The 24,163-nt window shown below is 40.9% G+C and overlaps 1 protein-coding gene across 7 annotated transcripts in view; it reads left to right on the plus strand.

Annotated features, from left to right (window-relative positions):
• The window catches only part of ARHGAP10 (Rho GTPase activating protein 10), a 294,014-nt gene that overhangs the window by 252,369 nt on the left and 17,482 nt on the right, over nucleotides 1-24,163 (plus strand). For all 7 annotated transcript variants that reach the window (XM_070504870.1, XM_014838145.3, XM_014838148.3 and 4 more), the window contains one exon: nucleotides 13,779-13,938. In XM_070504870.1, the coding sequence (XP_070360971.1) occupies nucleotides 13,779-13,938 (160 nt within the window). The remainder of the gene's footprint in view (nucleotides 1-13,778; nucleotides 13,939-24,163) is intronic.

Here is a 24,163-nt window from a genome sequence, read left to right on the forward strand (position 1 = left end):
CGCTTTTGACATATCTTAGCCATCCAGTAGCTATTTTGGGCAAACATTATGCTTATATTTTTAAATATTTAGGCAATGGAAAATAAAATCTGCTTTATAATTTTATGGCAATTTCATTACATCTTTTCATGCCTCAGTGTGACACTTTAATTTATAGGGCAGGAGCTGCCCTTTTTTTCTTTCACTCGTTTTTTTGGGGGGATGCATATCTATATGTAGTTTTGTTTTTGGTGCTTTTGGGGTTGGGGGGGTAGGAGGCTATCCCATTGAGAGTTGCATTTCATTTTCCTAGAAGTGATTCCAAATAAAGAAATTGTATTACCCTGAGTGCATATTCTCATCTAGCCACTGACTGTCATTAATCTGCACGTTATTTAGCTTTGTTACGGTTCCCATTATGGTTTGTCTTGTGTGATGAGGGCAAAATGAAATGAGAAGAACTGGGACATTTTGCGCCCTACCCAGTGTGATGTTGCTTTAACTTGCAGCGGAACTGAGAATTGGGGTAAGTGGGACTTTAGGAACCTTTCCTTCCACTTGGCAATTATAACCTGTCTCAGTGTACCTCCCATTGCTGAGAAACACAATCAGCTTTCTTTCCTTAATGGGCAGTTGGCACTGTTAATTTCTTAAGCCCCCTCCCCTTTTTCCCTATGTAAGACTTAGGGAAGATTTTCTGATCAAAGAATCGAGACTGGTTTCCAGTGAACACTTAGCACCTACTGCTCTATGGACAGTGAAGAAGAATTCCCTTTGAATGGTAGGGTTAGATTTTCTTTTTAAAGAAAGATACCCAGTTACATCAGCAATTTTAAAAGTTCAATTTCAAAGTCGAACTTTGGGTTCCCTAACTTATCCTTATTATTCTAGTTAGTGTAAGAAAGGAAGTGTGTGTGTGCACCAGTGTGTACTTTTCTAGTTAAGGAAAATGATTGTATAAGATATCGTGTAATTCTTGTGGCCTATGTTTTGAGGAGGATAGGAATAAATATCTGGCCTGAAAAATATATCCACTTTCATTTTTGTCTTGCTTTGGACTTTTTCTTTCTATAGATCTTAGCTGTTTAACGCTACTATTGATAGTACCTCATAACGCAAGTTATCTCAATTCTTTGGCCATTTTGGTCGAAGTAGATGAGCATTTGGAAAGATGTGAAGGGAGGGCTGGATCTTTTTTGGCTGGTTCAGTGTTAATTGGGTTCTGCATGTATCCATGACCCGTCTCAGTTACGCTGCTCACAGACTGCTCTGCTGTGCCCCAGTCATCCCATTTGTCTACAGCAGCTTCCAGTTAGAGAAGGTCGTAGGAGTCCGGGAGCTGCTGGCCCAGCCAAGCATCTCTGTAGGTCGTGGAGAAATAAGCCCGTTCACTTTTCTTCAGCAACCAATGAATGAGCTACTTGGAAGAAACTCGTCTTGGAAAATCAGCTGGGCAAGACAGGCTGCTCTTCTCTGTTGTTTTGGTGTGGCCTGTTCCCATTTTCCTCAGTCTCGCAGCAAAGTTAGGTCTCTGGCCACCCTGGTGTCTGTAAGTCCATAATTATGGGAACACTACTGCTAAGGACAAGACGCAAAAACAAAATACTGGACAAAACTGTAATCCTCCCTTTGGAGTAGTAGTGGTAAGCTATTCTGAAAGTCGGAGTTGAAACTCAGACAGTTTCACTGTCTACAAGAATTTCACCTGGTAATTTGAAAGCAAGTAGACATTATGATGTACTTTCAGGACTTGGGTAGGAAGGGTGAGGCCACGGACAACTCGAGTGTCCTTGGATGTCCTTGTTAAAAGTAGAATTCCATAGTAGATGGGCTATTGTTCTGATCCAGTAAGAGTTCTCTGATCTCTTATATCTTATGAGTCAAGCAGTATACTTTGACCTGTGTTAACCACATTTCAGGGAACAGCACTTCTTAATGCACGCTACTCTTCCCATGCAGATCATTAACGAATGAATGGTAGCTATATCTTTTCATCTCTGGCAGCCTTAAAATTCCATTGTTGGCCCCCATCCCATCTGTCATGCTGGCTTTATAAAAATTGGTAGAGAAGTGTTTTCTTTGTACTGTTTCATATATCTGAAGCTTCTCACCAGCTGCTAGACAGATTTAGTTTATTTATACAAGTCACTTCCGTATTTGTTGTTTAGCATTAGGTTTTATTTACAATGTCAAGTCCACAAGCATATTGAACCGGAGGGAGGGAAAACATAAATTTTGGCTTATTCTAATTTACACTAGGCAGTGTAGTATTGTTGTTAGTGCCATTGAGTTGATTCTGACTCTTAGTGACCCTTTGCAAAGCAGAGTGGAACCCTGCCTGGTCTTTTTGTGCCATCTTCTCACCTTCTGGCGCTGTATCAGACAATTGCTCCTCTGTATTCATAGGGTTTTCTTGGCCATTTTTTCCGGAAGTGGGTGGCCAGGTCCTTCTTCCTAGTCTGTCTTAGTCTAGAAGCTCCACCATGGGCGACCCTGCTGGTATTTGAAATCCTGGTGGCATAGCTTTCAGCATCACAGTAACATGCAGGCACCACAGTATGACAGCTGACATATGGGTGATGTGGTTCCCTGACCAGGATATGAACGCGGGCCACAGTGCTGAGAGTGCCGAATCTTAACCACTAGACCACCAGGGCTGGCTTATTGCAGTATTAGAAACTAGTTTTTGACAGGTTAAATATGGCAAATCACACTTCATTTTAGCAAAGTAGGAATTATGTTAGGATATATATGAAATGAGTTTCGGAGTACTTTTCTTGATACTAGGCACTCCTTTCTTTTTTGGGATATGTCCTGGGTAACCTGAGGAGGAAAGACCACTATGGATAGAAGGAGATTTTATTGATGTCATAATCTGTCACATGGTGAAAACTAGGGCAGCCATGAGTATTTCCTGCTTAGTTCAAAGGTTACGTTTTAAACAGGCTTATGTAAGTTAGCAAAACAAACAAAACTCTCCTCCTCCTGCAGCATTTCATAATCCCCTCCTGGTTTCAGCCTTTTCCCATCAGCTTCATTCCCAGAGCTGTTAGTCTGTCTCCCACTGTGACTTTTACCCAGAAATGTTTGTCCTTGAGGATATCCTTTCTCTCTTAGCCCCCTTCTCAGTCCTCTCCAGCTTAGACATTAAGCCTAAATTTTTGGTGCTTGAGCCCTCCTTGGACACAGCATCCATAAAGCAGACACACCAAAGGGGCAAAGAAGAAGTTGAAATACTTTAAGCAGGCCATTATTGGTTATTATTGAGCAGTCTGTTTACAAGATAGAAAATGCAGAATGCCAGGAGGATAATTACAATGCAGAATGACAGGAGAATGAATCCAGGCACAAGAGGAGAGGGGACAAGGGGTGGATGTTAGCCACAGAAACTTTGTTTGCCCCCTGCTGGGAAGAGAGTCCACCTAACTGTGGTGAAGCCACCCTCAGAAGTTAAATAGATCGTGTTTAGCCTTGAGATTTATTTCTCTGGACTTAGGGTGAGTTTTTATACGTCAAATTATGTTTTCTCATCAATGTCTGCTGTGATTTTGGAGATTTTTTTCCCAGACAGGCTTACATAACAATAAATAAATAACAGTTAAGAATATTAGCTTTTGACTTTACAGAATAGCCTGTGTTTATCAATTATATAATTAATCCCTGTCAAGTGAGTACACTAAAATTTAAAAAAGGCATCAAATATATTTCAGTAAATGATAGTTTTATTGAGAGCTCACTCTGAATTTAATCTGAATATTTAAACAGTCACGATGACTCTCCTTTGACTATCAGTATTTAGGAAAATTGTTTAAATATGGCATAAAATATTCTGAACCTTCTTCGTTTCCTAATAAATATTTTAGACCTATAAAGTTCTCTTTGATATTATTTTCCATGTTTCACAAATTTTGATGTTAAATATTTTTATCATCATTGAATTCTAAATCTTAATTTCCATTATGATTTTCATTTAACCATATTTAGTTTACTAGCATATGGAAATCTAGTCTTTTGTTTATGAAGTTCTAAATAGTTCGCAGTTTTGGTCTGAGAAGAAAGTATGTATAGTATTTGTCCTTTGGAATTTGTTAAGACTTTAGTCTTCCTTCAAAAATATTCTATGTATTCTTAAAGAATATGTATCCTCTGTTTATTGCAAGATGTTATGTGTGTGTGTGTCTGTCTGTAAAACAGATCAGCTTTGTATTATTGATTGCAGATATCTCTATTATTATTATTATTATTAGCCTACATGACAGCAGTATCTGAGAGAAGTGTGGAAAAACACCAATTGCAGTTGTTGATTTTTCAGTTTTTCCGTACAGTTTTCTTTCTTTCTTTCTTTTTAAGATTGGCACCTGAGCTAACATCTGTTGCCAATCTTCTTCCTGCCTCCTCCACCCAACCCCCTCCCCCCCCCCCCCCCCGTTCGTCTTCTCCCCAAAGCCTCCAAGTACACTGTTGTATATTCTAGTTGTAGGTCCTCCTGGTTGTGCTATGTGGGACATCGCCTCAGCATGGCTTGATGAGCGGTGCTAGGTCTGCGCCCAGGATCCAAACCTGCAAAACCCTGGGCTACCAACGCGGAGCGCGTGAACTTAACCACTCAGCCACGGGGCTGGCCCCTTTCTTTACAGTTTTAGTTTTTGCTTGAGGCTCTGTCATTAGGTGCTTATCTTCTTGTTCAATCGTCTTGTCCCTTTGTCAGTGTAAAATGACTTGGTGTCTCTTATGTAGTTTATTAAAATCATTATTTTTCTTTTTGTTATTTGCCTAGTATATCTTCTTTTTTTTTTAATTTTCAACCTTGTCTTTTGTTTTAAGCATGTTTCTTATAGTCAACATAATGTTGGATTTAAAAAATACATTCAGAGAGTCACTGTCTTTTAATTGGTGAGTTTAATTCATTTATATATATATTGTAATTACTATTATGTTAGGATTTCTGTCATTTTATAATTTTTATTTAGTGAATTTTGATTCTTCTTTCCTGCTTTCTCTTCAAAAAAGCAAATATTCTCCTGTTTCCAATGATAGATATTCTGTTTTTCTTTCTAAGGTCATTGCCCTTGAGATGTATAATCTCATTTATCTACTGATTTCTTAAACTTAATTGTCTGTGTTTCTGTCACCCCCCATAAGACAAATGATTTAACAGACTCTCATCTCCTGCTGGGCTACCCACCCCACCATGTTGATATTTTGCATAATTTTGGTTCTTAATCATTTTGGTTATGTTTTGCCCTTTTGTCCTAGTTTTTAGAAGACAACAGTAGACATTATTGAGTGCATTAAACATATCATAGTACTTCTTTTATTCAAATACTTGAAAAATTTGAGTGTTAGTATGGTTCTTTGTGTGACAAATGGTGGGTATTTTTATTTCTAATAATATGTTTATTGTGGCCTCACATTTGAATGGCAGTTTGGCAGTTTGAATATATAGTTCTGTGCTCAAAATCCTTTAATACTTTAAACATATTACTTTGATCTTGTATGTTCACTATTGCTGTTGAGAACTCTGATGTCAACCTGGTTCTTTTTCTTATATGATTTGCTCTATCAGATGCTTTTTGTCTTTTTTCTTTGTATTTGATATTCTTATATTTTGCAATAATGTATCTTACATGCAGTATTTTCTTTATATCCCTGTTTGACACTCTGACTCCTTTGGCTTGAGGTCATTGAAGTTCCTTTAATTTTGAGGAATTGGTCATTATTTCTTTAAATATTTCTTCCTCTCAATTTATTTCTTCCTCTGAGACCTGGGTGTTGGCAGTTTCACTTCTTTTCTATATATTACAAATCTCTACATCTCTGAATTTTCTAATTTGAGTTTGCGGTCTTAGTTTTCTTTGTGTTCTTAGACATTATAGTTTACCAGTCCGTTGTGAAGGAGGAATTTGTGTGTGTGCGCATGGTTATGATGAGTTGGCGCCGCCTTCTCTTCCTTCTTTCTTTTTTCTGCTCCCACTCTGGTTCTTGCCCCGACCAGGTTCACCTAGGTACTTTGGTTCAGAACTGGGTCTTCTTCTTTGTGCACATAACTCTCATCCTGGGCATGGAAGGGTAAGCATGTCAAATCCACTTCCCCAGGCAAGTGGGGACCTTTCTCATAGATTTTTGGCTTTCGTTTAGTGTGGAGAGCATCTCTCAACCCCTAGTTCTACATGCAAAGCCTGGTTCGAGCCCCCTGCCCCATGCCTGGTGTACTGGAGGTGTTTTGACCTAAGGACATCACAGGGTTTAAACGTCTGGCTGGTTCTGCTGCTTTCGATAGATCCCGGAACCAGTGGGCCCATTTGGTTTGTGCTCCCACTGACTTCTGAGTCTGAATGTCTCCTGTCTGTTTCTGTTTCACAGAGATGTGTAACAAGTTTTTGAGTGCAGTAATATCTTTTAATTTACTTTTAAAATGTTATTTTACATGTTTTTTTAAGTTGTTGTTGGGCATATATAGGAGGAGAGGTGGGTCTCCACTTAAAATTTCATTGCCATCTTGACTGGAAATTTCCTGACTGGCCTTTATTGTGAAAATATTCTATGTTGTTATAAGTGCAGTTAGTCTGTTCTTGGTAAATTGAACTGTTTGATATTTAGAAGCATCTAAGATTGTTCTGACCTGACAAGTGTATTTGCTTGCCAGTGGAACCACAGTAGCAGTCTGCATTTGTCTTCCAGTTAACCAAATGCATAACTGTGAAGTTTGCTAGAATTAAGTTCAACTAATAAATTAGATCCTTTCTTTTTTTTGCTTTCTCTTTTCTGTCCCGTTTTCCTTTTCTTTCTCACTTCTGCTAATATGTAAGCCAGGATATTTAAGAGAGGGTAACATAGAATTTTCTTGCTGCTTTAGAGACAATCCATTTCTGAGGAATAACAAAATTTCTGTGGTTTCATACCATACCCAAACATTTTAGACTAAATGGAAGACAGCAGGTAAAGGATTCAAAGAGAACTACCTCTGTGGCCGAGTGGTTAAGTTCACATGCTCCGCTGCGGTGGCCCAGGGTTTGGATCCTGGGCGCAGACATGGCACCGCTCGTCAGGCCACGTTGAGGCGGCGTCCCACATCCCACAACTAGAAGGACCTGCAACTAAGATATACAACTATGTACCGGGCGGGGGGGGGGGGGGGGGGGGCGGGCGGGGGTTGGGAAATAAAGCAGAAAGAATAAAAAAGATTGGCAACAGTTAGCCTAGGTGCCAATCTTTAAAAAAAAAAAAAAAAAGAAAAGAAAAGAAAGAAACAAAGACAACTACCTCTGACTTCTTAACTGTTAGGAAATCTATCTGAGGGGAAGACAAAGAAGAAATGAATGAAATGGGAGGGAAAACTCAAAGCCTTGTTCCCTGCAACAAGGTGAAAGCAGTTCTATTTAAGTAAAATGACCATAAGATGAATGGAGAGAATAGCTTATCATCAGAACAAGAAAGTTCAACTTACTGCAGTAAAAGCTTATCAGTGTATTGAAATTAAGGAGATAAGCATTCTCTGAATTGTTAGATATGGTAGACTTATCAAGTTCTTGTTCCCTCTTCTTGCTCTAATTTAGTCTATCGTGAAAATAAAACACTTGTTCATGTACTCAAGGTCATAAAGAAATCAGGCTAAATAGTGAAATCCAGAAGCTGTCATGAAACTTTTTGCCCAGTGTTTTTTTTATTTTTAAAGATTTTATTTTTCCTTTTTCTCCCCCAAGTCCCCTGGTACATAGTTGTATATTTTTAGTTCTGGGTCCTTCCAGTTGTGGCATGTGGGATGCTGCCTCAGCATGGCCTGGTGAGCCGTGCCATGTCTGCGCCCAGGATCCGAACTGGTGAAACCCTGAGCCACCGAAGTGGAGCGTGGGAACTTAACCACTCAGCCATGGGGCCGACCCTTTTTGCCCAGTTTTTTGAGAATTTATGTCAATGGAGGGAATTTTAAATATTTGCAAAATAACACTTCTCTGTATTTAGCAGAATAATAACGGCAACAATCACCACCACCATCACCACCAATATTGCTTAAGGAGAAGCCTGCTGCTTACATCTGAAGTTCCTCCAAGGTTCTCTTACATTTCTACATTTTCTCCTTTGTTCTCTCCATCCAATGCCGTGACTTCAGTTCTACCTACATGACTCTCAAATAAAGTAAATTGTCCTAGACCTCTCTCCTGAGCTCTGGGATTGTATAACCATCTCTCCTCTGGATATTTTCACCTGGAGTTTTTATTGACACCTCACGCCCAAGATGTCTACAACTGGTTTTGTTATCTCTCACACCCAGTTTGCTCCTTTTTTGTTATTCCTTATTCCAATGCATAAATCTACCATTCACCCAGTTACCTAAGCCGAGAACTTGAGGGTCATCTTAGATTTCTCTCTCATTGTTTACTTTTTTTTTCCTCCACTTTTTTTTTATTGCAGTAACATTTCATTATTAACATTGTATAACTTTCAGGTGTACATCATTATATTTCGAATTCTGTGTAGATTACATCATGTTCACCACCCAAAGACTAATCACAATCCATCACCACACATGTGAGCCTAATCACCCCTTTCGCCCTCTTCCATTCCCCTTCCCCTGTGGTAACCACCAATCCAGTCTCCGTTGCTATGTGTGTGTTTGTCTTTGTTTTTATCTTCTACTTATGAGTGAGATCATACCGTATTTGACTTTCTCCCTCTGACTTATTTCACTTCGCATAATACCCTCAAGGTCCATCAATGCTGTCACAAATGGCTGGATTTCATCATTTCTTATGGCTGAGTAGTATTCACTTGTGTATATATACCACATCTTCTTTATCCATTCGTCCCCTGAAGGGCAGCTAGGTTGCTTCCAAGTCTTGGCTATTGTGAATAAGGCTGCGATGAACTTAGGGGTGCATGTATCTTTAGGGATTTGCGTTTTCAAGTTCTTTGGATAGATACCCAGCAGTGGGATAGCTGGATCATATGGTAGATCTATTCTTAATTTTCTGAGGAGACTCCATACTGTTTTCCATAGTGGCTGCACCAGTTTGCACTCAGACCAGCAGTGTATGAGGGTTCATTTCTCTCCACATCCTCTCCAACACTTGTTGTTTCCTGTCTTGTTACTTATAGGCATTCTGACCAGAGTAAGATGATACCTCATTGTAGTTTTGATCTGCATTTCCCTGATAGTTAATGATGTTGGACATCTTTTCATGTGCCTGTTGGCCATCCATATAGTTTCTTTGGAAAAATCTCTGTTCAGGTCTTTTGCCCAGTTTTTAATTGGGTTGTTGGTTTTTTTTTGTTGAGACGTATGAGTTCTTTGTATATTTTGGATATTAGCCTCTTATCTGATGTATGGTTTGCAAATATCTTCTCCCAATTGTTAGGTTATCTTTTCGTTTTGTTGATGGTTTCCTTTCTCATCATTTGCTTTTATTCACAGAGTTTTAATGACTGTAATACTGGAATATCTCTTGAATCCATTCTCTGGATCATATCACTTCCCTGCTTAATCCATGTACTAACTTCCCAATGCCTATAGCACAAATTCAGATACTTTAGTGTTGTAGTCAAAACTCTTCATCCTACTTTATACACCTGCTTTCTGCTTTCGACCCTACTGTCCGGCCAAATCCAACTCCCTGTGCCTCTGAAAACTGCCACTTTCTCTCTTGTTTCTATGCTTTCAATCTTGATACTTTCTCTATTAGGGCTTCTTTCCTTGAAAGTCTGGCAATAGTTTCTTCCTGTTCCTGTTTCCTGACTCCCATGTCTTTCACCCCCACCGTGGGCAGCTTTGGAAACTCCCTTCTCTGACTCTCAAGGCTCTGTGATAGAATCATAGTGTACCTTATACCACCTTCTGCTGTGTTTGTCTTTACTGACTGTCTTTGGCACTGTACTATGAACACCTTTAGGTTAGGGATAGACTCTTCACTTTTATAACTCCGTGTCCGTGATGTGCCTTGTGCATAAGTAGAAGCTCAGTAAATGCTTGTTGATTGAATAAAGAGGGTGAGAGATGGCTTGAAAAGGGAGAGGATGGTAATCAGAAGCTGTGTGCAGATTTTGTAGCAATACTTTCAAGTTTGTAGATTTTTTCCCCTTCTCACTCCTGGAGGCATTGGCTTTCCATATTCATGATAGTTCATGTGGCAGTGAGTCCAGTCTGTATTTCCTGAAGACTCCTGGTTTGCCTGGCACTGCATTGTATTCTCTAAGGATTACCAAGACTGAGACAGACTCCATCCTCAAAAAATGCATAATGGAGATGGGGACTAAAACCAGGTCATGAAATCCTTAGATGACAGTGAAACGCTAAGTTGATTACTGCTTATAATTGTGAGAAGGAGTGGAGAGGCAGACAAGGTGGTTGGAAGTGCTTTGCGGAGAAGGTAGGAATTAAGCTGGATGTTGTGAGGAAGGCATTTTCTCTTCCAGATGGTGGTAGTTCTATTTCTAGTGTGTTTCTTATCTTGGAATCTGTTCATAGTGAAAATCCTTCAGCACCGTTTTTGTTCACTTACCGGAACAACCGTGTTCCTCACAGGTGATTTGCCTGTCTGTAGATGCCCGTTAAAAGGTAACACCCAAGGCATGAAGTCATGTGACACTCAAAAGAAGTGAAAGGTGAAAAACGATGAGAGTATCTGACTTTAATTCTCAAGTACAAATTAGTTTCATAGGATCTAAAATCTTTACTCCATAGATCATTGAATATAGAATTTTTTTAAAAAAGTTTTACTATTTTCCTAGTAGTTAAAAAGTAGTAACTTGATTTTGGTGAACTAAAGTTTCAGAAATGGTTATAAATATTTAATGTTTATGTGCCTGATATTAGCGTTTCCTTGAATTCAGTGATTCTCATGTAGTTAAGCTCATTCCTGAACAGTGAGGGAGAAAGGAATTTTGTGCACATGGAAAGTAGGGTGAGGTGTCTCTTCGTTTGATCAGTTTGTGTAAACATATTATTCCCTTCTACCAATATTCTTTTCACTTGAGGGTTCAGGTTGCTACTGTTTGGCAGGAAGAGAGAAATTCTCTGAATAGAATGTGATGTAATACGTTGAACGATAATTTGTGCTGTGTCAGTCTGCTTGGGAAAAGGATTTGAGGCAGTGTTGATGAGCTAGTATATCTGATGTAAAAACATGTCAGGCATCTTTTGAAAGTAACATGAGACCCTTGCACTCCGCTTCCCCAAGGTTGCTTCTCATTGATAGGTTTCTCCTTGTAGGAGTGAGTCAGGGAATAGCTGGTCCCAGACTCTCATTTGCTGCTTTTGCTCTGTCATGCCCTACCCTGGAGACAGGAAGTGAGGCCCAGAGAGCAGAGGGCCAGGATCCAGGCTCCTGAAGCCAGGAAGCTGCTTGCATCTGACGCACTATGGAGGTTATCCTGTTCTGCTTCAGAGCTGTTCATATTTTGCTACTTCTGGCCAAGTCCTGAATTGGCAGCTCTCATGCAGGTAAATGTTCAGGAGGTGACTTTAGATTCTCTGCTGCGGTTGTGTTTGAGACTCGCTTAATTTTGAAGGGAGTCATTGCTCATGATGACGGAGCGAACAAGGAGGAGCCTGGGAAAGCTGGAGCTCCAGCCCCTTGTTCTCAGGCAGAAAAGACCGAATGGACTTGAGCTATCCAGGCACTGGGGAAGAAGTAGCCTTTGTTTTGCAGTGGACTGTGTCCCAGAACGAAAATAAATCAAAAGGAAATCAGAGTGGTCTATCAGTGGGTTTTGGTTCATTTGCCTGAAAATTGGCCCTTCTGTTTGGGGCTGAATTATTCCAATTAGCTAAACATTTTTGTGGTGAAGGGCTGTAGGAAAAGTGACTCCGCTGAAAGCAGAATCATACCGTATTCTAGACTGTATGTTTGTGAATGGGGACAGGGCAAGGCTTTACAGGGAGACAGACCAGGGAGAAGGCCTGCCCGTGTTTGTCTCTTACCGCATCATTTCTCCCTCCCTCCCCAACAACGCATTATGAAAGAAAAAGACTCAGAAAATTCCTCCTTACCAGAATCTTCTGCACAGGATCATCCAGATATCTTTCCCCAGCTGCCCCCCACGGAATTCCTTCTTCCAGCCATCACCACCATCTGTAACTCCTACTTCCCTGAATTCAGCTTTTCTAGATCTCCATTTCTAAGATTCTCTCTCTTAGCCTTAGTTGTAAGCTGGGTCAGCGTTAAATAAGAATTTTCTCATACAATCAATTTTCAAGATTAGTATCTTGGGATCTAGCTTAATCAGAGCCCAGAAATTCTCTTGTGCTTCATTATTAGTAGAGTTGAAATCCATCTAAGATGGTTTTCTGAGAGCGAGTTCCTTGCTGTTCCTGCCATTCAGGCATACTCTATTTCTACGACCTAGGACTGAGGAAAAATTGTTTAATCGGCTAAAAGCTGTTTGTGGCTGGGGGTATGGACCTCTACGTTGTGTATCATCTGCTTCCAAGGCAGTTTGTTGACCAGCTATTATGGCTCATCACTTATCAAATCAAGGCCAAGTCAGTGTCATCTTAATAGAATGTGCTGCCTCTGCAAGGCATCCCAGAGCAGCTGATATTAATGGGGACCATGGGTTTGGTGAGGCGTCCAGGCTCTGAAGGGTGCTGTTCAGGTGCATTTATGGTTTCCGGGAGCACTGTGAGGGCAAGAAGACCAGTTGTGGGGAACAACTGCTCTGATGAGCGCTCCTTTCCATCTTCTGTGTTTTTCACCCAAGCCCATAGTGTGTACAAATGATACCAAACATATTTCATAGAATGGTTCTCTGTGAGTGAATAAATCATGCAACCCATGTAAAAAATGCTTTTAGGGGTCAGCCCGGTGGTGCAGAGGTTAAGTGCTCACGTTCCACTTCGGCGGCCCAGGGTTTGCCGGTTCCGATCCCGGATGCGGGCATGGCACCGCTTGGCAGGCCATGCTGTGGTAGGCGTCCCACATATAAAGTAGAGGAAGATGGGCACGGATGTTAGCTCAAGGCCAGTCTTCCTCAGCAAAAAGAGGAGGATTGGCAGCAGTTAGCTCAGGGCTAATCTTCTTCTTCTTCAAAAAAAAGAAGAAATGCTTTTAGTTTTGGTTTAAAATCATCCCCTGCAGTCACTGCAAGGGCCTGATTCTTGTATATTCTAGCCTGTACATTTGTGAATGGGGACAGAGTAGGGCTTTCCAGGGAGACTTAGACCAGAGAGACGGCCTGCCCACATTTATCTCTTACCACATCATATCTCCCTCCCTCCCTCCCCAACATCCTCTCTAATGATCACAGGGAAATGGAAGTTTCTCTGTGTCCGAGATTTTAATAAGTTTGGCTATTAAATTGTAATCCAAGACACCAGCTCAGAAGATAAGGTCCCTTTGGAGTTGTTTAATTTATTATGCACTAAGTGGTGATTGACAATGGCTTAAAGAACCATCAGGTGACTAGAAAGTGAGAGGTTGGAACCTTTGGGGCTGGTGCACTGCTCTGAATTGTTCTTGAGGTTATCATTGATTTATAACTGTGTTCCTCCTAGATTAGGAAGTCTTTGTGGCCACCATTAAAGCTTTCATCTTCCATTTGATCTGATTTTGATTGTTCTATTTTCTTGTGGGGTAAACACTCCTTAGTGTGTATTATCTATGATTTATTTTAAGCATCTTTGGTTGAAAATAAAATAAAAACTTTAATCATAGGACACCCAAATATTCTCAGGTTGAATTGTAAATGTAATTTTGGATATAATTGGATTGACTGATCGAGTGATGCCGTATAATTATTAGTAGAGTTCGTTATTCTCCTCTAAGTATTTGTTTGGAAGTTGATGCTTTTTTTCCCCTCTCTAGGTGACAGTCCTAACCCTCCTAAGGAGGACACCCCCCCCAGCAGTCTTGACTCACTCTCCTCCCCATCTCCCACGACTGCAACTGTCCCCGGGCCTCCTGGACCAGACAAAAACCACCTTCTCGCAGATGGGGGCAGCTTTGGGGACTGGACATCCACTGGGTAAGTAGTTGTGCTTCTGTTTGGTGCTGATGGAAGGAGGGCCGTGACCTTCATTTTGAAGTTTATGTGGCCAGTAGGTACTGAAGCCATTAGATCTAAGGACCTTTGTTCTCTATAATTAGTGGGGCTGCCAAAGGGAGAAGGGTCCATAAAAAAGGCCTTTCTTGAATAGTGTCTCTGTGTTCGTAGGATGGAAGGGCTGGATGGGGTGCTATTTCATGTCTGTTTTAAGTTTAGTTCTGTGGAAGTTTTGGGTTGCACAAAAGGAAATTTGTTATTGTCCTACTCAGGATGTTTTCTTACTAGTTATGCAAACTTTTAGAGATGTGAAAATGCATGCATTGTGATCAGTAGACTCTTGAAACTCTCTGTAGAATCATATTTTACTTATATGAATCTTTGAGAGCTTTATGCTAGTGTTCTGCTCTATTTACTCCCTAGCACTCTGCATAATTGACAATTGATGGATGAAATATCTGATTTCATCTTCTCAGTTTAGTTTTGTTGCCAGGTATGTGTCACTCAGCTCAGGTATGTTAGGACAGATAATACCAATACAAACAAAATACCATGGACCTGGCTTGACCACATGAGGCTTTGTCTTTCTGTGCTGATTGAGGCTCTGGGGTAAATGCAGTTTGGTGGTGTGTGGGACATCAAAAGAGCGTCACATTTCAAACAAATGCTCAGAGAAGAAAAACAAGAAGTCTAGTAATCATAACTTGGCATTACTTGATTAGTCAATCAAATTACATCCAAAAATACATTTATAAATCAGCCTGAGAGTATTTGGGTATCCTGTCTTTAAAGTTAAAGAAAAAAAAATCTTTTAAGTCAAAGTTGCTTAAAATAAATCACAGATAATGATGTCATCCGACCCTAGCTGGGCATTCTTGGGACTTTAAATGGACTTGGAAAGTGTTCCTCACATTACTTGGCTTTTTATAGTTACTGCTGGATTCACATGAAATCATTATGAACTTATTAAGTATTGAAAGAGGCTGGGAGAAATTTGGTATGCTAAAATTTGGGGGTGACCTGAAGACTTTGAAAATCTAATCAAAAATCAAAGTTAAACAAAGTATAGAAACACATTCTCCAGATGAGATTTTTCACCCAAGGTTGTCATATATGTATATTTATATGCTGAAGACTGTGTATTATGGATTTATATTACATATTACTCAAACATGCTTGTCATTTTTACTATTCTTTTTCCAGAATAAAAGTATTCTTTTCACTTTAGTCCTCCAAGCAACAAGGACAGTGGTTACGTAGGTTCTTAGAATCTGTAATGCTGGGCGCTCTTGGGGTGGAATTTGGCCTCTGTGTGTGTGTGTGTGTGTGTGTGTGTGTGTGTGTGTGTGTGTGTTTTAAAGCAAAAACCAGATCTCTAATTTCTTTCAGTGAGCGTATGTCGCAGTCAGTGGAGAACAGTTTACTCAGTCATCCTTCTTCCATAGTGGTGACATTATGAGCCACGATATAGCCAATGCTCAATTCACAGCACGTCTATGCTGGAAACATGAAGAGCTTGATATTCTTGGTCATAAATCAAACGAGGAGTGAATTCCCCAGCTTCCTATTCATACAAATTTTAAAATGTCGTGGAAAGCACTCCAACGTTGAGAGGCCAGAAAAGGAGAGGGGGAAAATAAGTAGTTGAAGCAAGTTTAGCAAGGAGGTTTTTGTTATAATGTCGACTTTCTCCTACTTTAAGAACTTGACTTTTTTCTGTGTGTTGGATAAAATACATCTGTATTTCTCTTAACTGTATAAAATGTTTCTTGGGTATCTTTTAGAGGATTTGCTTGTAAGCATATTTCAGTCCGGATTTATCATTAGGAGTGCTTCTCAAACTTGAGCCCACACCATGGTCACTTGGAGGGCTAGTTAAGCCTACATTGCTGGGCCCCACCCCAGAGTAACTTTTGAGAGGGAGCCTAAAAATGGACATTTCTAACATGATTCCAGGTGATGATTTGCAAACCCTTATATAGACAGCTACCCCCACCCTCCACCCCCCGCAGTTCTAGGCGTGTGTTGATTGTAAACAGCTTCTATGAGGAGTATAGGTAGGATAAATGATATCTCTTTCTCCTTTTTCTTTTTTTCTTTTTTTAACTCTTCTGGGATGATGTGTTTGCTGTCTCCAAGTAGCCCTTGTGTGCCTCTCCCATACTTGGATTCCCTCTGCCTGAAATATCTCCCCCCCTTTTTTGCTCAAGATGATCTGACCTGTCTGCAGGGTCTAATTGAGTTTTCACCTTCAGGAAACTCTCTCTAGTGCCCTCGTCTACAGGAAGATTCTAAATAATGTCTTTCTCTGTCTATAGCCGATACTTGCCATTAAGAAAATATTGCCTTCTCGTATTAGTTAGTATTTACCTTTTGTGTTATTTGATATTTCAGTGGTATATGTGGATGTGTATCTATGCATCTATATTAGTATCTCCATCTGCCTGCCTAGCTCTCTCTCTCAGTCAGTTTGGGCTGCTATAACAAAAATACTTTGATTGACTGGCTTATAAACACCAGAAATTTATTTCTCACAGTTCTAGAGGCTGGATTTCCAAGATCAGAGTGTCAGCATGGCTCTGGGCAGAGCCCGTTTCCAGTTTGCAGACTCCAGACTTCATGACTCTTATAAGGACTTTTATAATCCCATTCATGAGGATTCCCCTCTCAGGACCCCATCGAATCCTAATTACCTCCCAAAGGCCACACTTCCTAATACAGTCACATGGAAAGGGGTAGGGTTTCAACATCTCAGTTTTGGGGGAACACAAACATTCAGTCCATAACACTATCTAATCTTTCCTTTCCTCCAAGACAGATTATAAAATTCTCAATGATAGGAATTGGGTGTTATACTCTTTGAACTTTTTAGTGATATTAACATAGTTATTAATAAATATTTTATTTCCAATTTTAATATGTATTTATAAAAATACTTTTCTTTTGGAAATTTCATTCCTCTTTTTTTTTTTTTAAAGGTATGCTTTTTTTGGTAAGGAAGATTGGCCCTGACCTAACATTTGTTGTCAGTCTTCCTCTTTTTTTTTTTTTCTCCCCGAAGCTCCAGTACATAGTTGTACATCCTAGTTGTAAGTCCTTTTATGTGGGATGCTGCCACAGCATGGCTTGATGAGCCATCAGCCTGGCCCCATGGAAATCTCATTTCTTTCCGTATATCGTTGGAAGTCTCTTAGGCAACTGTGTTTGGTTTCCGATCTTTCTTCCTTCTAAACTTTAAAACCTCTTCCTCCAGGAATTTCACAGAATTAATCTCACTGTTTTCTGTTTATAGCATTTTTCTTTGTTTTCTTAGCATTTGTAAATTTAGTCTTCATTGTGTGTATTATGTTTTTTTGTTTTTTTTTTAATCTATCATCTCTGCATACCAGCTGTACAGTATTGAATATAGTAGGATCTGAGTAAATGCTGATAAAGATTCTTTTTTAATAAAACCAAAGTTGCTGTGGGGTCATTAAAATTCTACTCAGGGCTTTAAAACAGAGGCACTGTCTGGGCCACTTGGTTTTAATCCAGGGTGGTGACTCTCCATTCCAAAATTTACACTTGCTGTATCTCAGGTCCTAAAAAATGGAATCCAAATGTGTGTGGAACCCATAGTACCACAGTAGCTCTGTTTTACAAAAATGCCGTGACCCTAGCCCCTGAAAGCAAATTTACAGAGGAAAACCTACAGCAGCCGAGATTCTGATCTAGGCAGTGTGTAAATACAGCTGTAGTCTCTGACAGGTCGAAAACAATACAGCAGAATTGGATTTCTCGGGTTTCTGCTGATGTTTATGACTTGTGGGTATTATTCATTGCAGTCAATCAATCTGGAGCTATTACTTACCTGTACACTCAGTAAGGTGATGGGTGACTTTATTGCCAGTGAAGAATTGCTAGCTCAGTCTCCTTGGAGGACATTACATCATAGGTCAAGGTATTTCAAATATTCCAAAGTCATTTTTTTTCCGATAAAGTACTTTTCTCTAAACAGGTTTTCTTCAATTGTAAATGATGGAGCAGTTTCTTGACAAGTAATCCTCTTAGATTCCCTGCCACAAAAGAAAATCTCTTTTAAGAAATACCAGGCATTGCTATCTGCTGCCTCTACAGATTTCAAATGAAAAGGAACACCTCCTTTCCTGCCAGCACATTCCCACATTCAAGATGGCAGCTTCTTAGAATAGCTCTTTGTAGCTGGGAATGCTGGTACTCCAAGATGCAACTCACTCTGTGCTCTGGCAGACCAGGAGAGTGGTAGACCCTTCCCTCCTACCTGATGAGAGGCTTGGCTTAGTTTATCCTGAATGTTATGACATTCCTGATGCGTCTATCCCAGGTGCTGTCTACCCAGACTTGATGCTAGCTGCTTAAAATCGTTAGACAGTAGACCCCCCCACTGCATTTACAGCCTTGTGCGTGTCATCCCTAGACTTTGTGTCTTTGTGTGCACTTACTGGTGACCGTATTTATTCTTGTCAATAAAATAACTCGCTTCCTTTAAATTGGGCAAACAAATAGAGATTTCCCATTGACAACTACTTGGCATTTTAAATTACCTGACTGTTGGTTCTGTGATTGCTTTTCAGGAAGTTGATGAATTTTGATATCAAAGCGCCCCTTAAATTTGACTTGTGGCTTAGTATACCACAACAAACCATGAGGGATTTGTCTGAAGTTTAGAAAAATAATCATCTTAAACAGTTTTTAACAGATTTCTGTGAAATTTGGCACACACCCAGAAATTATAAGGTGGCGGTCATAGGCAGACTTTGTCTTCACCTCCTCCCTTCCTGTCTTTTTCTTTTCTTTTCCCCTCTCCTCCACCCCTTCTGGGAGGGCTTCCTCACTCCCTTCACTGCTTGATCTTACTGCTCCCAACCGCTGGTGGACCACAGGCAGTCAGTTCACCCTAGAAGTTGGCGTTTATATTTTTACCTCTTTCATTATGATTATTGTTTCAAAAGAAAATAGGTAATTTATCTTTTAAAAGTTCTCTCTCTCTCTCTCTTTTTTTTTTTTTTTTGCATATCTGCTTTTTTGTTAACTTGACTAAAATGATCACATACTGCTTTTGTAACAAGGGAAAGAAAGCTATATAAATTTAAAAATAGATCAGGAGAGAGTGATACTTAACCCAAAGGAATGAACTGCCCATCACAGGGATTTCCAGCAGCTATATTGGCTAGTGGGGAAGTCATATCCTGATAAGGTATGTACCTTTTCTCTGCTTCCCTGTAGGTTGGCCCTGGTGACAGAATGTGGTGGGTTACGTTGACCAAGATTTCTAGTAGAGCCAGTGGTTTCATGTGGAAGGATGTGCTCTCTGGTGCTGGGTACTCTGAAGAGTGCGTGGGAAGCCAGTCCCCTTTCCCATACCTAAGTGAGCAGCAAAGTCCCTGGGTGTTCAGAAAGATTGAGGTCTAAGAAACCTCAAGTGTAAGGAGGATCAGGTTCAAATGAGCAGGAAGAGCATGTCACTTGCTATGACCCCACAACAGCCTTTTAAATTCTACTCAGAGGTTAGTTCCTTTCTGGACCTTCTGTTGGGAGACTGGGGACTGACAGGGAGCAGAAAGTTTTGCTTCAGCAGTGGCTCGTGGTTGGGGGGCTGCAGGGAAGGCTTAATTAGACAGTTACCCTCTTACATTTCGCAGAATCAGAAACCAAGGAGCATTAGTTATGGGAGGCAACCAGACTTTTTTTAGCTGCTTTATAAATGATATTTCATTTTAATTCTCACATCAAGCTGGTGGAGTAGATATTATCTTCATTTTTAAAGATAGGCAAACCGAGGCACAAAGAGAGTAAGAAAATTGCCCCAAGCCACATGACTAATAAGGGACAGAGGTGGAGTTTGACCCTGATCTGTCTGCCCCAGTGATGTCTGGGTCCCGTAGACTTGTTTTACTGTAGGGATTGAAATTGTCTGGTTGCATATGGGAACCTTGTTTAAATTGTAGGTGTTTCCCGATTCTGAGACCCAGTGAGATGACCATGGCTGTCAGCTGCTCATTGCCCTTGTTTTGAAGAAGGAGCACTAACCCTCCTCTAAGTCATGTGGCTGTGGTTTATAATTATCTCTGAGGAATAAACACTTGAATCTGGTGGCTGCACATCCATCGTCCAACACCTTTGGCTGAGATTTGAGGAGGGCGTCCTCTCCCGCAACAGAGCAGAGAGACTTGGAAATGTGATATTTTGCACAGAGCAGAATCTACAATATTTTTATGAGTAACATGATATCCAGTTATCTCCCTTTAGCTTCAGTAAAGCTCTGGAAGCTAATCACAGGACCCAGATACTTGGCCATCGACCATATATGTCTAGTCACATTCCTTTTTTTGGGTACAACTCTTGTCCTATACGTTTGCTTGAATCTTCTCTCCAACTTTGTATGGAAGTTACGCCATCCCCACTGCCTAGCATCCTCACATCCTTCCATACACGTCCCTTGTGTTTTTGGTACTTGGCACTTGCGTGTGGCCTAATTCACATCTTCCTCTGCTGTGCTGTAACTACACGTTCTGAAATTTGGAGGTTTTATTTTCGAGCCAGGATGTTAATTGTTCATAGAACTTTCAAGCCCCGTGAGGAAGAGTTGACTTTCTAAAATGAAGACTTATGTCTGAATTTCATAGTAGCTTTTCTACTGCTTAAGACTCAAGAAAAAATTGTTTTCTCATTATAGTTTTGTTTTTGTTTTTAGTTTCATTGGGTTTTTTTGGTTGTAATTTATCATTTGCTGTGCATGGATTGATTAGCTGTGTCTTGATAGCTCCATGCAGGCAGAGGCCTCATGAGCTCTCTGTAAGTTGTAAGGCAGTTGAGACAGTACAGCACTGATTTCAGAGTCAGATGGGCCTGGCTTTGCATCCTCATTCTGCTCCTTAAAACCTTCGAGGCCTTATATAAATTATTTAAGCAAACCAAGGCTTAGCACGATTATCTCTAAAAGAGGAGTAACAACATCTGCCCCTCTGGACTCTTGGGAGGTTTCAAGGTACCACATGTAGTAAAACCCAGTCACTGCTCCCCTGAGAGCTCCAGGTGGCCACCTGCTTGGATTTTCCTTCCCTCTGAGAACCTAACTTGATATTCTTCATTTAACTTGACCCGACTTCCTGGTTCGTCAGTTATATAATATTCTCACTAAATAGCTCAGGGAAGTAACCTCTCTGGCCCTGGAGAAGCCTTAGATGTTGACCTGAAGTTGTGTTGTTTCCAGTGGTTACTGCAGTCATTCCAGGAGGACTCAGCTTGTTGGGTCGCCCTTCCTAGCTCTCTGTGTAAGAACCTCCGTTGTGGAAGCCTCTGAGAATAGGGCCCATGGATGTCACATGACCAAGGCATGGGGTTCCCGCTGAGTCTCAGTCAACTCTAAATTCTTCAGAGAGGTATGATAGCTCACCCATCACGACAGATAACCTGTAAAACAGCTTGGTCAGTCACAGGAGGATTTTTCTTAGCAGAGTAACATGGTACCTCTTTCGAGCTGTGCTTGGCAGCCCCTGTTTCATGTATTTTAGCCCTCACGTTGGGTGGCAGCTATTTTCCACATAAGAATTGAGCTGGTAGAAACATTCCTGTCAGTTACCCTGCAGGACCACAATGCTGAGACATCTAAAGCCCCATAATTTTCTGAAATGAAGCTGCAGTTCCTTTTCCGTTCAGCCAGCCAGCTAAAGTTCAAGCTCTTACCTGATTCTACAGTGATCATCGGAAGGAAGATAAATGGGATTCAAGCAACAGTCTTTGAGTGAAAGATTGATCGGAGAAGTCATTCTAAGACGGTCCTTTTATAGCAAAACCGAAGAAAATGATCACCCTGGGAGCGAACTCTGTGAGATGTAGGATGACTAGATGGTGGTGTCCTTTCTTGTGAAGGAGGGAGACCACCTGGGAGCCTCAGCATCCCACAGGGTGAGGACTGAGTGTGCTGTGTGGCCATGTCCAACTTCGAAAGGCTCTGTTTTATCTGTGCTCAAGTGGTTTCCTACGGTGCCCTGCCTCCTCTCCCTGCCCCTCCCTCTCATGCAAAAGACATTTTTTCTCAAGGGTGAGCAAGTTATTGCTTTTACATGCTGACTTGATATATTGACTGCCTGCCTCCTGCATAGGCGGTGATTGTGAGCAATTGGTGAAGAGAGCTTCTGTTGCAGGAAAGCCCTGGGCGTTTGCAGGTCGGCTTCTGGCACACATGGGAGCCCCACGCCACAAAGCCTGTGAAGACAGAGGACGGGGAGGGCTTCTCAAGCCTAGAGGAGTTTGCCATCATCCTTGTCTTCATCTCCCCCAACTCTCTACTTCCAATGGAGTCTCATTTGGTTTCTCTAGTCCGGGGATCAGCAAACTGTGGCCCACTGCCGCTTGTTTTTATAAATAAAGTTTTATTGGAACACGGCCACTCAGTCATTTACATTTTGTCTATGACAGCATTTGCACTGCAGTGGTGGCAGAGTTGAGTAGTTGTGAGAGAGACCACATGGCCTGCAAACCCTAAAGTATTTGCTGTCTGGCCCTTCACAGGAAAAGTTCACTGACCTTGATCTAAGCTATAAACAAAACTAATTTTTTTGGAAGAGTCCACATTTCTTAAAACCCAGTTTCAAGAAGTGTGCTTACTTGCCATGTTTTCAGGGGGTATTGCAGTGACTTTTTAATGTAACCCTCATGAATCTTTTCTTGTTGTTGAACCAACTAAAAGTTTTCCTTATGCTTTTTGGATCCCAAGCCTTCAAGTGTGTGATCATAATCTCAAAAGGCCTTTAGTGTTTCAGTGATTAAAAGGTTTATTTGGGGTTGTTCTTTTTACCTCCTAATGTTGAAAATAACAATTTTATTTTGAAAAAGTTTCAGAATCACAGAAAAGTTACTAAGATGGTGTACAGAGTGCCCATAGACCCTTCGCCCAGCCTCCCCTACTGTTTACATCTTACCAGAACCATGGTACTTCTGTTAAAAATAAGAAACTCACGTTGGTACAATACTCTCTGGACTTTGTTTGGATTTCACTGGTTTTTCCACTCATGTCTTCCTTTTCTTCCAGGATCCAATCTAGAATACCACCACATTGCATTTAGCAACTTTTTTTTAGATACTAACATCCACTTAATATCTGTAGGTTTTTTTTTTTTTTTTTTACCTTTGACAAGATTATTTGTTGTCTTTTGGTAAAGAAAATGATTCATTAAGGTGATATAACTCTAGAAATCAGAGGCAAGATCTGACTAAGAAATACCTAATGCAAGTAATAAGGGCTTCATTGATCGAGTGCTCGCCGTGCACCAGTCACTGCGGGGGCCTTCACACCATAATTTCATTGAAATCTTACCTTCATTTTAGCTAAGGAATCCAAGACCAGGGAGTTTGTTACTCAGTTATGGATGACCCTCAGCCAAGGCTAATTATGCCAACTGTCTACCAGCCTCTGAGAGGCACTCTGAAGTCATTCTCTTCCTCTTTGCACAGCTTCTAGCTAGTGAGGAATGTCCTTCTTTTTATCTACAAAAAAAGGAACAAGCTTGGGGATGTTAAGAAGTGGCAAATGGGCGCACAGCCCATGCTGGCTTTGGAACGCAGGTCTCTCCGTGGAGTGGCGGTGCTTCAGGCACTTATATTCATGTGATTAAAATCCTCCAGGAGCCCTCCCTTGCCTTTGGCATATGGTCCTGGCCCTTGTATATCTCTTTCCGCTCTTCTCCTTGTATTCTGTTCCAGCTACTCAGAAGGACTTGAGGTTATGAATTCTATGCAGTCTTGTCAAAGTGAATTTTAGTACTAATGTGACCTTGAGGAAGTCATTTCACATTTCTGAGGTTCAATCTTCTTGTATGTAAGGTGGAATGGTAGCGTAGTTGGGAATGAGTAAATTAACAATGCAAGTTGTGTCTGGCATAGTGCAGACTGGATGGTTGTGCTTAGCAGGAGCCTGGGTATGCAGAGGTGATGATGATACTGATGGCTGCATCAGCTCAGGGCAGCCACCGCCTCCTCCAGAAAACCTTCCTGGATGCCCACTTGATAGTTAGATGCTCCCTCCTCTGTTCCCCTGAGGTATCCTGGGCAACTCTCTACATGGCGCTCGTCATACTGTGTTATGGTTATCAGTTTGTCATTCTCCACTCACTTGACTGTGTGCTCATGGAGAGCAGATGTCATAGTTCCCTGGGTCTCCCCAGTGCCTAGCACAGGGCCTGAGAAG

Source organism: Equus asinus, chromosome 3, assembly GCF_041296235.1.
Source record: "Equus asinus isolate D_3611 breed Donkey chromosome 3, EquAss-T2T_v2, whole genome shotgun sequence".
Lineage (NCBI taxonomy): Eukaryota > Metazoa > Chordata > Mammalia > Perissodactyla > Equidae > Equus > Equus asinus.